Below are 13973 nucleotides of genomic sequence, written 5' to 3'. Positions count from 1 at the left end.
AAACCACATCTTCTTGATCCATTCATCTGTTGATGGACACTTAGGCTCTTTCCATGTCTTAGCTATTGTGGAGAGTGCTGCTATGAACATTGGGGTACATGTGCTCCTATGCCTCAGCATTTCTGTATCCCTTGGGTAAATTCCTGGCAGTGCTATTGCTGGGTCCTAGGGGAGTTCTATTGTTAGTTTCCTGAGGAACCTCCACACTGTTTTCCAGAGGGGCTGCACCAGTTTACATTCCCACCAACAGTGTAGGAGGGTGCCCGTTTCTCCACATCCTTGCCAGCATCTAGAGTTCTCTGATTTGCTCATTTTAGCCACTCTGACTGGCGTGAGGTGGTATCTCAGTGTGGTTTTGATTTGTATTTCCCTGATGAGGAGGGATGCTGAGCATCGTTTCATGTGTCTGTTGGCCACCCCAGATGAGATTTTTATCACTTATCTTCTGACATCATTAGCAAGTAGACTGCAGAATGACATATCTCTGAGCTGGCCATCCACTACTCCCTCTATCTCAGAATATAAAATGTAGCCAAAGACTTGAGGCCAGGAGTCATATGCAAGTAATTGAAACACCAAGCCTGTGTCTCATATTGGTATTGAGTCTGAATTTACACCACACATATGATGTAAGTTTCTTAAAAATTCAAACACACACACACACACACACACACACACGCACACAAAATGACTAGACCTGGTTAAAATCCAAAGGCTATGGCAGAAACAAATGACAATTTTCTTTGTAGGGAAATTTTGCAACCCAAGCACTAGAAACTCCCACTGAAATAACCTCCTACTGAAGATGAGTTTACTATCAAAAGAGTTAACAAATCATATGAGGAAACGAACCTCATGAAACAAAGCAAAATTGTCAGCATACCAAGAACTAGATGTAATAAAACAATCTGAATGGAGATGTAAAATAAATATGTTCTGTTAAAAGAAATTCAGAGAGCTCTAGTTGATATGAATATTATATTGAGCAAGGAACAAACTGAACAAACCACCACAATGGTTAAGAAACTCAACTCTCAGCAGTTACAGCTCAGTTTATAAACCATAAATGTGGAAGTACATTTTCTATTGTGGATTGGTTTCTAATCTAGAAACTTAGATTCTTTTTCATTGCAAGCTTACTTTGCATCTGATTAGCTAGGAAGCTTTTTTTTTTTTTAAGTAACCTCTATGCCCAATGTGGAGCTTGAACTCACCACCCCAAGACTAAGAGTTCCATGCTCCACCAACTGAGCCAGCCAGGCATCCCATGGCTAAGAAGTTTTAAGGTCATGCTGACATGAAGAAATGTTAACTTTTGTTTAAGGTCAGAGTAAGCATTTGGGGAAATCAAGACAGTTTTAGGTTTTGGTTGATGACTATGAGTGTTCAGTCTAGGAGTATATTCAAACTGTGGTCTCCATTTTGGTTTTGCTTTAGCGGTTCTAAATAATAAAAGATTAAAGAAATATTGGAAACCACAATGAAGAATAATGTAAGAGAAAAAGAAAGAAAGAAAGAAAGAAAGGGAGGAAGGAAGGAAGGAAGGAGGAAGGGAGAGAGAAAAAAAGAACCAGATACAACTTATAGAAACAAAAAAATAGATCACTAAAATTGAAAACTCAGTGGAAAATTAGAGGATAGTTTAAATACAAAAGAGAAAGGGCACCTAGGTGGCTCACTCGGCTAAGCGTCCAACAACAGCTTAGGTCAAGATCTCGCAGTTCGTGGCTACAAGCCCAGCATCAGGCTCTGTGCTGACAGCTCAGAGCCTGGGGTCTGCTTCAGATTCTGTGTCCCCTTCTCTCTCTGCCCCTCCCCTGCTCATGCTCTGTCTCTTTCTCTCACTCAAAAATAAATAAACATTAATAAATAAATAAATACACTAGAGAAGAAAATCCATTACCTGGAAAGAAGATGTGAAAGAATTACGAGGGACATAAAGGGGTGCAAAATATGAAAGAGGGATATGTTAGGCAGAATAATGGTCCTCTAAGGATGTCCATATCTCAATCTCTGACACCTGTGAACATGTTATACGGAAAAGGGGAATTAAGGTCGCAGACGGAATTAAATTGGCTAATTAGCTGACCCTGAGATAGGGAGAGGGTCCTGGATTATCCAGGTGGGTCCACTGTAATCACAGAAGTTTTTTTAAAATGAAAGAGGAGAGAAGAGCATGAAAAACAGAGATGGCAGTGTGAGAAAGACTTGCCAATGTTGCTGGCTTCAAAGATGGAAAAGTGGGACCATGAACCACGAAATTCAGGCAGCCTCTAAAAACTGAACAAGACAATGAATTTTCTCGTAGAGCCTCCAGAAGGAATGCAGCCCTGGCAAAACATTGATTTTAGCCCAGTTGGACTCATTTCAGACTTCTGTAAAATAATAAATCTGTGTTTCTTAAATTTAAAAAAAAATGTTTTATTTATTTTTGAGAGAGAGACAGAATGCAAGCAAGGGAGGGGCAGAGAGTGGGAGACAAAATCTGAAGCAGGCTCCAGGCTCTGAGCTGTCAGTATATAGAGCCTGATGCGGCGCTCAAACCCACAAACCATGAGATCATGACTTGAGCCAAAATTAGACGCTTGACCAACTGAGCCACCCTGTGAATCTGTGTTTTTTTAAGCCAACTGAATTTATGATTTGTTACAACAGCAGTAGGAAACTAATATGAGAGGTTAAAGAAGGAAATGATTCAACATAAGTCTAATAAGAGAAAAGGTAGAGGGAATATAATATTTTTTAAATGGCTGAGAATTGAAGAGCTGACTCCTCAGACTGAGAGATCACAAGAAGGTCTTAATGTGATACCTATCAACTAATCCACAACCATACACATTGTAGTGAAATATATAAGAAAGTCTTAAGTGCAAATGAAACCTCCAGCATGGGCAAGAACAAGACAACCAGAACTCTCTTTCCAGGAAGGTAACAAATGTCAGTGGTCAACCAATGCTATCAGTATTCAAAATTAGACTCTAGGTGTGGCCTGTGCTCCTTTACTCTAGGAATTCCTGGGTACTGGTACACTCCTGGAGAAGAATTTAGACAAAGAGGATGGAAAGAAGCTGGTTCCACAAAGAGAGATTTCCCTTATTCCTTGTTCTTGGTCTTCTACTTCAAGGTAAGAAAAGGGCAACAACAGGGAAAGAGGCAGAGACTCTAGTTGAACACCTAGAAACTTCTTTCAAATTTCCAAATCCCAGAGATGATCTAAAATGGATATTGTTATTTCATAACTTTGTTATAATAATGCCCGAATAGACTTCCCTTCTCTGGAAGACAGAAAATATCCTTCCAGCAGCATCTGGGTGGCTCAGTCAGTTAATGACTCTTGATTTTGGCTCAAATCTCAAGATTCAGGAGTTCAAGCCCCGCATCGGACTCTGTGCTGTCAGTGCAGAGCCTGCTTGAGATTCTCTCTCTCTCTCTCTCTCTGCCTGCCTGTCTCTCTCTCTCTCTCTCAAAAATAAACTAAAAAAAAAAAAAAATCCTTCCAGTGATGTGCCACACAGGAACTATTTTTCTTCCCGTGAACCATCCCTAATTGTCTTCTCTTCCATTTAGCCTCAATGTCTATCCATCTTTCGACACACAGGTATAATTCTTTTTCTCTGCAGCTATGAAACTCACTCCATGGTAGCAAAGTGCTCACTTTTAGCCATAACTTCCCCATCCACTTACAGGACCCAAGGGCTCTAGGTTAGGTAAGATGCCAGAGGGTAGCAAATGGAGAGTGAAAATAGAGTGTGCTTCTCTTTCAGGAAGTTAACATGGTAAAATGGAAAAAACATGGGATTTAGAGACAGACAGACCTGGGTTTGAATCTTGGTCCTTCACTTTGCATCTTATGCAACCTGGGCAAATCGCTTGACTTCTCTGAGCTCTGGTTTCCTCATTTGTAAAATAGGACGTACCTTGCAGAGTTGTGAGGATTCACTGAGAGAAAGTGAGTAGCATAGCGCCTGCCTGGCACATGATAGGTATTAGTAAATGTCGTCTCTCCCCCTTAGGTTGTCATATAACTTCTGGATATGGGAGCATAGGGAGAGCTGAACCAGAGGCAGCTTTAGAGGTCAGTACAAGGAAGAGGAAAAAATTGTACTAGTCTACTCAGTAGAGAACATTAGAGATGCTCCTCTGGTCACTCACTGGCCATGATTCTCAAATGAATATTCATTGCTCATAGAATGATTCAAAGCTTTGTCTGGAGAGCACTGTGACTTTGGGAATGAGTAAGGCTTGATGTCCTTGGCATACAACCATCTCTCTCATTCCAGGCTGTTGTTCCTCTAACAAATTTCTATAATTAGAGAGGGAAGAAAAGAGAGGAAGGTAACACCTCAAAAGCTTCAAACTGGAAAACTGATAGAAGGTTGAGCAGCAAAACAGGGAGAAGGAAGTTTGGGGCAGTGAAAGTGAAATAGGTGTGTTCTCTTTGGGGCCCTGAGAATGGAATCCTATCTGATGGTTATCACTGTCCCAGGGGCAGTTTGCATATAGATTTGGGCATGCTTTGCATGGAAACAGAAACATTAAAAGGGCAGCCGGAGCCCTAACTCTGCTTACCACATTTGCTGCCATCATTTGCCTTCCAGCCCAACCCATCCTCCCTGGTCTTGGAAGGAAGCACCCAGCATCTGGTGATCCTCTTGGTGATCCTCCTTCCCTAGTCTCCATCTCATCCTTGGGGGTATATACTACAGCAACATCAAACAAACCAGGGTTCAGAGCAAATCCAGTTTCTGCCTCTTCTATATTTGACCTCAGGGATTTAATTCCTCTTACTGCATCTCAGTTGACTCATTTATTACATAATGATAAAAATAATTTCTACCTGATAGGGGCTTGGGAGGATTGAGGGAATTCCTCTGAAGGGCTTAGAGGAAACCTAGCATATAGTCAATGCTCAATAAATGTTAGCTATCATTATTATCACAGACTACCCCCAAGATCGTGTCATAGGGCCCTCTCACATAGGCAACAGGAGAGTTCTCTCCCTCTCCTCACACATTCTATGTCCACTACAGGAAGGGGCGGTACCTTCATCATTAACTGCTCAGGGTTTGGCCAGCATGGAATGTATCCCACTGTTCTGGATTCAGTGTTTGAGAGGAAGGCCTTCCGTCCAGTCACCAACTTCAGCATCCCCACTCTAGTCAACATCTCCTTTACTATGTCTGCCATCCTAGATGTGGTGAGTGCTGACCCCTCTAACCCTTAATTTTTTCCCAACCTGGCAAAACAACCCCAAAAGCCCTTGTCCACATTGTACCTTCCTCCATCACTGCTAAATGTCATTTGCCCTGTGGGAATCTCAAAGAAGCTCTGTCTGGTTCAACAGGATGAGGTATAACAGCACATGGAAGAGAATTTCTTTTCTTTCTCACCCAGTGATTCTCTCCCCTGACTGTATACCACTGTTCAGGCTCCACTCCCAGAGGTTCTGACTGGATGGAACCCAGACTTCAGTAGTTTTAAAGCTCCTCAAGTGATTCTAAGATACAGCCAGGGTTGAAAAAACACTACTCTAATCCAACCTCTGCTGTGAATTCTCCCAACCATGGCCCAACACCTCTGTTTTAATTAAGCTTTTGTCCTTGACCTACATGTTGACCTTGATCACAGCACCATTTTTACATACCTGAGGGGTTGGTAAACAAAAATGGGGAGTGGGAGGGGTACCTGGGTGGCTCAGTTGGTTAGGCAGTGGACTCTTGATTTTGGCTCCATGGTTTGTGGGTTCAAGGCCTGTGTCTGGTTCCGCACTATCAGTGCAGAGCTTGCTTGGAATTCTCTCTTTCCTTCTCTCTCTCTGCCCATACCCCCACCCCTGCCCGCTCACAGGCATGCACTCTCTTTTTCTATCTCAAAAATAAACTTTGAAAAAATGAGGAGTGGGAGGGATGGACAGACTTCTTACCCATATCATACTGGAAACAGGAAATTCTTTTGGCAGGATGAACAGCTACAGCTCTTGTCATCATTCCTGTGGCTGGAAATGGTATGGCCAATATTGTTTATTCTCTCCCTTCATTTACAGTCAGAAAGGATTTTAAACAAAGATATAATTATGACCTTTATGTACCTAACAATATATCTCTGAAACACATGAGGGAGAAATTGAAAAATCTCAATCATGGTGAGAGGCTTCAATATACTGCTTTCAAAAATCAAGTAGAAAAAGCATAAAAACACTGTGATTTTTAACAGCACAACTAAGAAACTTGATTTAATAAACATCAAACTTTGTACCAATGATCATTCATAACCTTTTCTGATACAAATGGAATATTTTCCCACACTGACTATATTTTGGGCCACAAAGAAGACCTCGACAAACTCAAAAAAAGCAGAAATTATCTACACCACAATCTGATCACAAGAAAATGAAACTAACTGGAAAAAGAGAGCCATCCCCCAGAAAGCCTTATTTCTTGGGAATTTAAAACTAAACTTACCCCCATAACTAAACTTCTAAATACTATGGGCTAAAGAAAAAATAAAACAATTAAATAGAAATGACAAAATAATTAGAAACAAAGAGCCCTACGCATGAAAATCTATGAATATAGCCAATGTATAACTCAGTGGAAAATTTATATCTTAAGTGCATTAATTAGAAAACAAGAGGGAAAAAATGAAAGTAAATGAATTAAGTTTCCAGTTTTAAAAGATTGATTGAAGAGAAGGAGAGAAGAGGGGAATAATACTAATGATCACCAACTCTTGCTCTCAAAATGCAGTTCCCAGATGGGCAGCACCAGTTGACTGCACCACCTGGAAACCTAGAAATGCATACAATCTTGGGTCCCATCCAGAGTGACCAACCATCCCAGCATACCCCAGACCAAAGAATTCTCAGGACATGGAATTTTCAATGCTAAAACCAGCAAAATGCTGAGCAAATAACAATGAGTTAGTCATCCCACCTACTGAACCAGAATCTACAGGTGTTTTATATGCAAAGGTGATCCCCAAGTATTTTATATGCAAAGCGAGACTTGAAGAGCACTGATCTAGTACAAATTTTTATTCAATGTGCATAGGGCCTTCCTTCCGTTCCGCCTGTGGTTTCGCAAACGGCAGCTGCTGTTGAAAGTGTCCTGAGATGAGGCGCCTGGGTGGCTTAGTCAGTTAAGTGTCCGACTTTCGCTTAGGTCATGATCTCGCGGTTCGTGGGTTCGAGCCCCGCGTCAGGCTCTGTGCTGACTGCCAGCTCAGAGCCTGGAGCCTGTTTCAGTCTGTGACTCCCTCTCTCTCTGACCCTCCCCTGTTCACGCTGTCTCTCTCTCTCCTAGAAATAAATAAAACATTAAAAAAAAAAAAAAGAAAGAAAGTGTCCTGAGACTAGACAAGCCCACCCAGAATTAGACAATCCTTGAAAACGGTTCCCAGAGAAGTTTGCCAGACTTGGAAAAGAGGGTTTGGAAAGGTCATCCGGAAGACAAGAGAGGGTGATGCCTGGTACCTGCCAAGGAGAGGAAGACCATGAAGTCTCTTGGCTTCAAAGAACCCAAGTGCTTGTTCAAGGTCCCCCTACAATAAAGACTGGTGAAAGAGGTCTGGGAGATAGTTGAAGTCATGCTAGATACTAATACATAATACCTATGAACAACATTACAGTTTCCAGATCCATTGATATGCCTTATTTCATTTGATACCTACTAATCCCTGTATTTTACACTAAGGAAATTCTAGCTCAGAGAGGCTAAGTTACTGATCTTTCAGCCCTGAATCTCATTTCTACTGAAGAAAGGATAATATTTCTCTGATCACCAGTAATTTCTCACAGAAATGGGAAAGGAAAGGAATCAAAATTTATGATGAAATGAACACAGAGAACTTCAAGTCAATTTGTAATTCTTATTTCTTAAAAAAAAGCAAAGTAAATTTATCAATATATTGACTCCACAAAGATGTGTGATAGAAACATGTTTATTATTTTATATACTTTTTATGTGCTTGAAATATTTCACAACGTTTTTTTAAAGAAAAATCAAAGGACAAAAAAATAGCCTCGATTTCTATCAGGCTCTCTCACCTCTCCTCTGCCTGGGCTCTAGGTCTGGGATAACCCATTTACCAGATGGAACCCAGAGGAGTGTGAGGGCATCACGAAGATCAGCGTGGCAACCAAGAATCTATGGCTCCCAGACATTTTCATCGTTGAGTTGTACGTATTAAGGACTGGGGATAGCCCGAGGGAAGTCCCATTTTCTGGAATCAGTAGAATTTACAATCTGCCATTGAAGACACTGAAAGTATTAGATGGATGAGAAATGTCTGGAAAGGTAAAAAGAAAAACAAATTACCTGCATCCCACCTCATCTCTCTTACAGCATGAATGTGGATAAGACCCCAAAAGGCCTCACAGCATACGTGAGTAATGAAGGTCGCATCAGATATAAGAAACCCATGAAGATGACCAGCATCTGTAACCTGGACATCTTGTACTTCCCTTTTGACCAGCAGAACTGCACACTCACCTTTAGTTCATTCCTTTACACAGGTGAGTTGCAGTGGGGGCTCAGGGATGTGGATGAATGAGAGCAACCAATTAAACAACAGAAAATAAAATATAAAGAAATTATGAATAAATGGTGATTAAGGTGTATGAATAGAGGAAAGATTAGGGCTCTGTGGATGTTTAAATATTTTCCATAAGGGGAAAACCCAAGCCTATATTGTTGATGACCATTCCTAGCTCTTGCAAACTTTCTGCCATAATGGTAGGTACTCAAAAATACATGTTGAATGAAAGGATGAAAAAAGAGAATGTAGTTGAATCAACAGGAAACAGTATCATTGGGAAATGATCTGGATCTCTCTTTCAGTGGAGAATATGTTGCTGGGCACGGAGAAAGAAGTGTGGGAAATAGCAGATACGTCCCGGGATATCGTTCAAACCCATGGAGACTGGGAGCTCCTGGGCATCAACAAGGCCACCCCAAAGATGTCTCTGGGCACCAGCCTATATGATCAGATCATGTTCTATGTGAGTTCAGAGGCTCTTGATTTTTTTCTTAGTTGCTTCCTTCTACCGTTACCTAGAATCTCCACCAACTGGGTATCTCTCAAGTTTCAGGGTTTCTCAGTTTTACTTCTTTTTTTTAATGTTTTTTAAAATTTATTTTTGAGAGACAGAGACAGCGTGAGCAGGGGAGGGTCAGAGAGAGAGGGAGTCACAGACTGAAACAGGCTCCAGGCTCTCAGCTGGCTGTCAGCACAGAGCCCGATGTGGGGCTCAAACCCACGAACCGTGAGATCATGACCTGAGCCGAAGTCGGACGCTCAGCCAACTGAGCCACCCAGGCGCCCCTCTCAGTTTTACTTCTGCCAGACCCAAACCTTCCCTCTTGGCTGCATTCTTTTCCCTAAAGCTCACTGCTCTGGCCTAACTTGCCCTTGGCAGTTTCTGTACTTATTATGAAGCTGCCTTCTACATAGCTCCAGATCTCAGGGTGATATCAGACAAACAAGGAAGGCAGAGACACAAAAAATCACTACTATTCCTGGCAGCTTCCAAATCCCTTATCCACTTCCTTCTCTTTCCTCCCCCAAGGTGGCCATCAGGCGAAAGCCCAGACTCTACATCATAAACCTTCTGGTGCCCAGTGGCTTTCTGGTTGCCATCGATGCCCTCAGCTTCTACCTGCCAGCAGAAAGTGGAAATCGTGCCCCATTCAAGATAACCCTTCTGCTGGGCTACAATGTTTTCCTGCTCATGATGAATGACTTACTTCCCACCAATGGCACCCCCCTCATCAGTACGGTGTCTTCAGTCTTTGGGAAAAGAAGGATGGGGAGGATTGACTAAACTAGCTCAGGAAAGAGAGACATACTGGGAAAAGGAGGCTCTAAGCCTGCCGGGTGGGATTGGAAGAGAGAAGTCCTAGGTGGTGCCTCTGACCCACATGTAGACCTACCTTCCCTCCAGGTGTCTACTTTGCCCTGTGTCTGTCCCTGATGGTGGTGAGCCTACTGGAGACCATTTTCATCACCTATTTGCTGCACCTGGCTACCACCCAGCCCCCACCCATGCCTTGGTGGCTCCGTTCTCTGCTCCTCTACTGCACCAGCCCAATGAAGTGCTGCCCCACTGCACTCCAGAAGAGAAATAAACCCTTGGGCCTCCCCCCTGCCCACCTGCCAGGTAAGGAGAATCAGCACTGCCCACATTTCCTCTTCCCACACAGCCATTTATCTGCTCCTATCTCCTTCCCTGTTCCTTCCACCCCAGGTGAACTTCATGGCCCAAGCTGAGCCTCTGTCTCTCTGTAGGTGTGAAGGAGCCTGTGGAGTTAGTGGGGAAGATGCCAGGTCCCAGAGAGGCAGAGTTAAATGTGCGTCCTGGGTCAACAAGGGACAAGCAGGAAGATGAGACTCAGAAGCAGCACTTGGTTGCCCCGTGGGTGCAGTTCAGCCACATGATGGACACCCTGCTCTTCTGCCTCTACCTGCTTTTCATGACTACCTCAGTGGTCACAGTCATTGTCCTCTGGAACACCTAGGCATTCTATCTACTTGCTCTTGCAGATCCCATCCCAGAGCTGCTTTTGGCTTCCAGAGACCAGCCAGGTCTTTGCCCTTCGTTGAGTATCGAGTATCATAGCCCAAAGATGACCCACTCCCTGCTGCATTCCATGCATCTCAATCCAGCCACACTGATTAATCTCAATCCAACTCTAGACATTTTCCTCTTATATCTGCATTCTGTTGGCTCCCCTCAGTTCCCTCATGTAGTTCTGTGACCCCCTTATGTCTTCTGCATAGCAGTCTCACTTCTTCTGCTTCCTTACTTGTCCCAATAAATCATTCTTCAGAGATCTCTGGTTCTTTGTCATGTTTTGAGGTAGAAACTTAACTGTTCAGAATTGATAGTTTCAAAATATCACCTGTGCATCCCTCTGCTTGTGATAACATTTTGATCTCATAATGGAGGTAAGATCCTCTTACCTTCAAGTCCAATGTGACAACTGTCCTGTCTGGAAAGTTTTAATTTTCTTGAGCATTCTTAAAGACATTTTTCTTATTTGTAGACTCTTTTATTCATCATTTTCATTATTGTACAGGAGATGTGCAGAGATTTTGCAGGTTAGGTTCCAATAAAGCAAATGTCACAATAAAATGAGTCAATGAATTTTTTAGTTTTTCAGTAGATATAAAAGTTATGTTTACACTATATTGTAGTCTATTGAGTATGGAACAGCATTATATCTAAAAAAAATGTACATACTTTAATTTAAAAATATGTTATTGCTGGTGCACCTGGGTGGCTCAGTCAGTTGAGCATTTGACTCTTGATTTTGGCTCAGGTCGTGATCTCATGGTTAGTGGGTTTGAACTCTGCATCAGGCCCTGTGCTAAAAGCTCAGAGCCTGCTTGGGATTTCTCTCTCTCCCTCCCTCTCTGCCCCTCCCCCCACTCGCATTCTCTATTTCTCTTTCAAAATAGATAAATAAACATTTAAAAAATAAAAATGCTTTACTAAAAAATGCTAGCCATCCTCTGAGCTTTCAGCAAGTTGTAATCTTTTGGCTTTGGAGGGTCTTGCCTCCACGTTGAGGGCTGTTGACTGCTCAGGGTGGTGTTTACTGAAGGCTGTGATGGCTGTGGCAATTTCTTAAAGACAATAATGAAGTTTGCCACATCAATTGACTCTTTCTTTCACAACAATTTCTTGGTAGCATGCAATACTGTTTGATAGCATTTAGCCCCCAGTGGAACTTCTTTTAAAATTGGAATCAGTCTTCTCAAATCCTGAGTTTATGTAATATTCTAAATCTTTTGTTGTCATCTCAACAATCTTCACAACATCTTCACCAGAAGTACATTCCATTTCACGAAAACACTTTCTCTGCTCATTAATAAGAAGCAACTCCTCATCCATTAGTTATATCATAGCAATTTAGTCCCAACTTCAGGCTCCACTTCTAGTTCTAGTTCTTTTGCCATTTCCACCACACCTGCAGTTACTTCCACCACTGAAATCTTGAACCCCTCAACGTCATCCATAAGTGTTACAATCAACCTCTTCCAAACTGTTGTTAGGAAGTATTGTATTTTGACCTCTTCCCATGAATCACAAATATTCTTAATGGCATCTAGAATCGTGAACTTTTTCCAGACGGTTTCTATTTACTTTGCCCAGATTCATCAGAGCAACCATTTCTATAGCAGCTATAGCTTTATGAAATGTATTTCTTAAATAAGACTTGAAAGTCAAAGTTAGTCTTTGATCCATGGGCTGCAGAATGGGTGTTATCAGGCAAGAAAACAATATCAATCTATCATTATACATTTCTGTTAGAGTTCTTAGATGACCACATGAATTATCAATGAGCAGTAATATTTTGAAAGAAATATTTTTTTCCGAACAGCAGGTCTCAGCAGTGGGCTTAAAATAGTCAGTAAATCATAACAGATAAACAGATGTGCTGCCATCCAGGCTTTGTCATTCCATTTACAGAGCACAAGTACAGTAAATTTAGCATAATTCTTAAGGGTCCTAAGATTTTTGGAATGGTAAATGAGCAATAACTTCAACTTAAAATCACTAGCTGCATGAGCCCCTAATGAGAGTTAGTCTACCTTTGAAGCTTTGAGCCAGACATTGACTTTTTCTCTCTAGTCATGACAGTCCTAGATGGCATCTTCTTCCAATAATGCTGTTTCCTCTACCTTGAAAACTTGCTGTTTAGTGTAGCTATCTTCATTAATTATCTTAGCTAGATCTTCTGAATAACATACTGCAGCTTCTACATCAGCACTTTCTGCTTCACCTTGTATGTTTATGTTATGGAGATGTCTTCTTTCCTTAAATCTCATGAACCAGTCTCTGCTAGCTTCACACTTTTCTGGGCTGAGTAGAATTGAGGAGAATTAGGGGCTTGCATGGATTAGGGTTTGGCTTAAGGGAATCTTGTAACTGATATGATCTTCTATCCAGACCATTTAACTTTCTCTATGTCAGCAATAAGGCCGTTTTACTTTCTTATCATTCATGTAATCACTGGAGTAGCACTTTTAATTTCCTTCAAGAACCTTTACTTTGCATTCAAAATTTGGACAACTGGTACAAAATGCCCAGCTTTTGACATGTCTCAGCTTTTGACATGCCTTCCTCACTAAGCTGAATCATTTCTAGCTTTTGGTTTAAAGTGAAAGGAGCGCCTGGGTGGCTCAGTTGGTTAAGTGTCGGACTTCAGCTCAGGTCGTGATCTCACTGTTCATGGGTTTGAGCCCTACGTCGGGCTCTGTGCTGACAGCTAGCTCAGAGCCTGAAGCCTGCTTCAGATTCTGTGTCTCCCTCTCTCTCTGACCCTCCCCTGCTCGCGCTGTCTCCCTCTCTCAGAAATAAAACATTAAAAAAATAAAAAAACTAAAGTGAAAGACATATGACTCTTCCTTTCACTTGAACACTTAGAAGCCATTGTAGGGTTATTAACTGGCCTAATTTCAATATTGTTGTGTCTGACGTAATAGGGAAAACTGAGGAAAGGGAGAGAGATGGAGCAATAGCCAGTTGGTGGAGCGATCAGAATACACACATTTGCTAAGTTCATCACCTATTATGGGCACAGTTTGTGGCACCCCAACAACTATAATAGCAACATCAAAGATCACTAATCACAGATCATCGTAACAATTATAACAATGAAAAAGCTTGAAATATTGAGAGAATTACCAAAATGTGACACAGAGCCATGAAGTGAGTGAACACTGTGTGAAAATGGTGCTATTGGGGCGCCTGGATGGCTCAGTCGGTTAAGCATCCGACTTTAGCTCAGGTCATGATCTCATGGTTTGTGAGTTTGAGCCCCACATTGGGCTCTCTGTTGTCAGCACAGAGCCTGCTTCGAATCCTCTGTCCCCTACTCTCTCTGCCCCTCCTGCTGGTTCTCTCTCAAAAATAAATAAAGAATAACTGGAACTTCTCCCAGAACTGCGTCTGCCCGAGTTCTGTGGAC

At 42.0% G+C, this 13973-nt stretch overlaps 1 protein-coding gene across 2 annotated transcripts; it reads left to right on the top strand.

The window, feature by feature from the left end:
* The first annotated feature begins 3057 nt into the window (after positions 1-3057).
* On the top strand, positions 3058-10514 carry LOC120238092 (5-hydroxytryptamine receptor 3E-like). Of its 2 annotated transcripts, XM_039241681.1 has the most exons (9): positions 3058-3124; positions 5031-5197; positions 5960-6004; positions 8067-8176; positions 8343-8512; positions 8838-8998; positions 9566-9770; positions 9941-10156; positions 10285-10514. In XM_039241681.1, exons 1-9 carry the CDS (start codon positions 3058-3060, stop codon positions 10512-10514), a joined length of 1371 nt encoding a protein of 456 aa, XP_039097612.1. The 2 variants fall into 2 exon arrangements, with proteins under 2 accessions (XP_039097612.1, XP_039097613.1); XM_039241682.1 differs by lacking the exon at positions 5960-6004.
* Positions 10515-13973: the final 3459 nt, after the last annotated feature.

This window comes from Hyaena hyaena, unplaced genomic scaffold (genome assembly GCF_003009895.1).
Source record: "Hyaena hyaena isolate Hyena2069 unplaced genomic scaffold, ASM300989v1 scaffold_199, whole genome shotgun sequence".
Taxonomy (NCBI): domain Eukaryota; kingdom Metazoa; phylum Chordata; class Mammalia; order Carnivora; family Hyaenidae; genus Hyaena; species Hyaena hyaena.
The sequence above is the reverse complement of the archived record's forward strand: the minus strand, read 5'-3'. Positions and strand labels throughout refer to the sequence as shown.

Coding starts and splice junctions, on each gene's coding strand:
- LOC120238092 (XM_039241681.1), top strand. CDS start 3,058: ATGGAAAGAAGCTGGTTCCACAAAGAGAGATTTCCCTTATTCCTTGTT. Junction 8,177..8,342: donor GACATTTTCATCGTTGAGTT/GTACGTATTAAG, acceptor TCTCTCTTACAG/CATGAATGTGGATAAGACCC. Junction 8,999..9,565: donor ATGATCAGATCATGTTCTAT/GTGAGTTCAGAG, acceptor TCCTCCCCCAAG/GTGGCCATCAGGCGAAAGCC.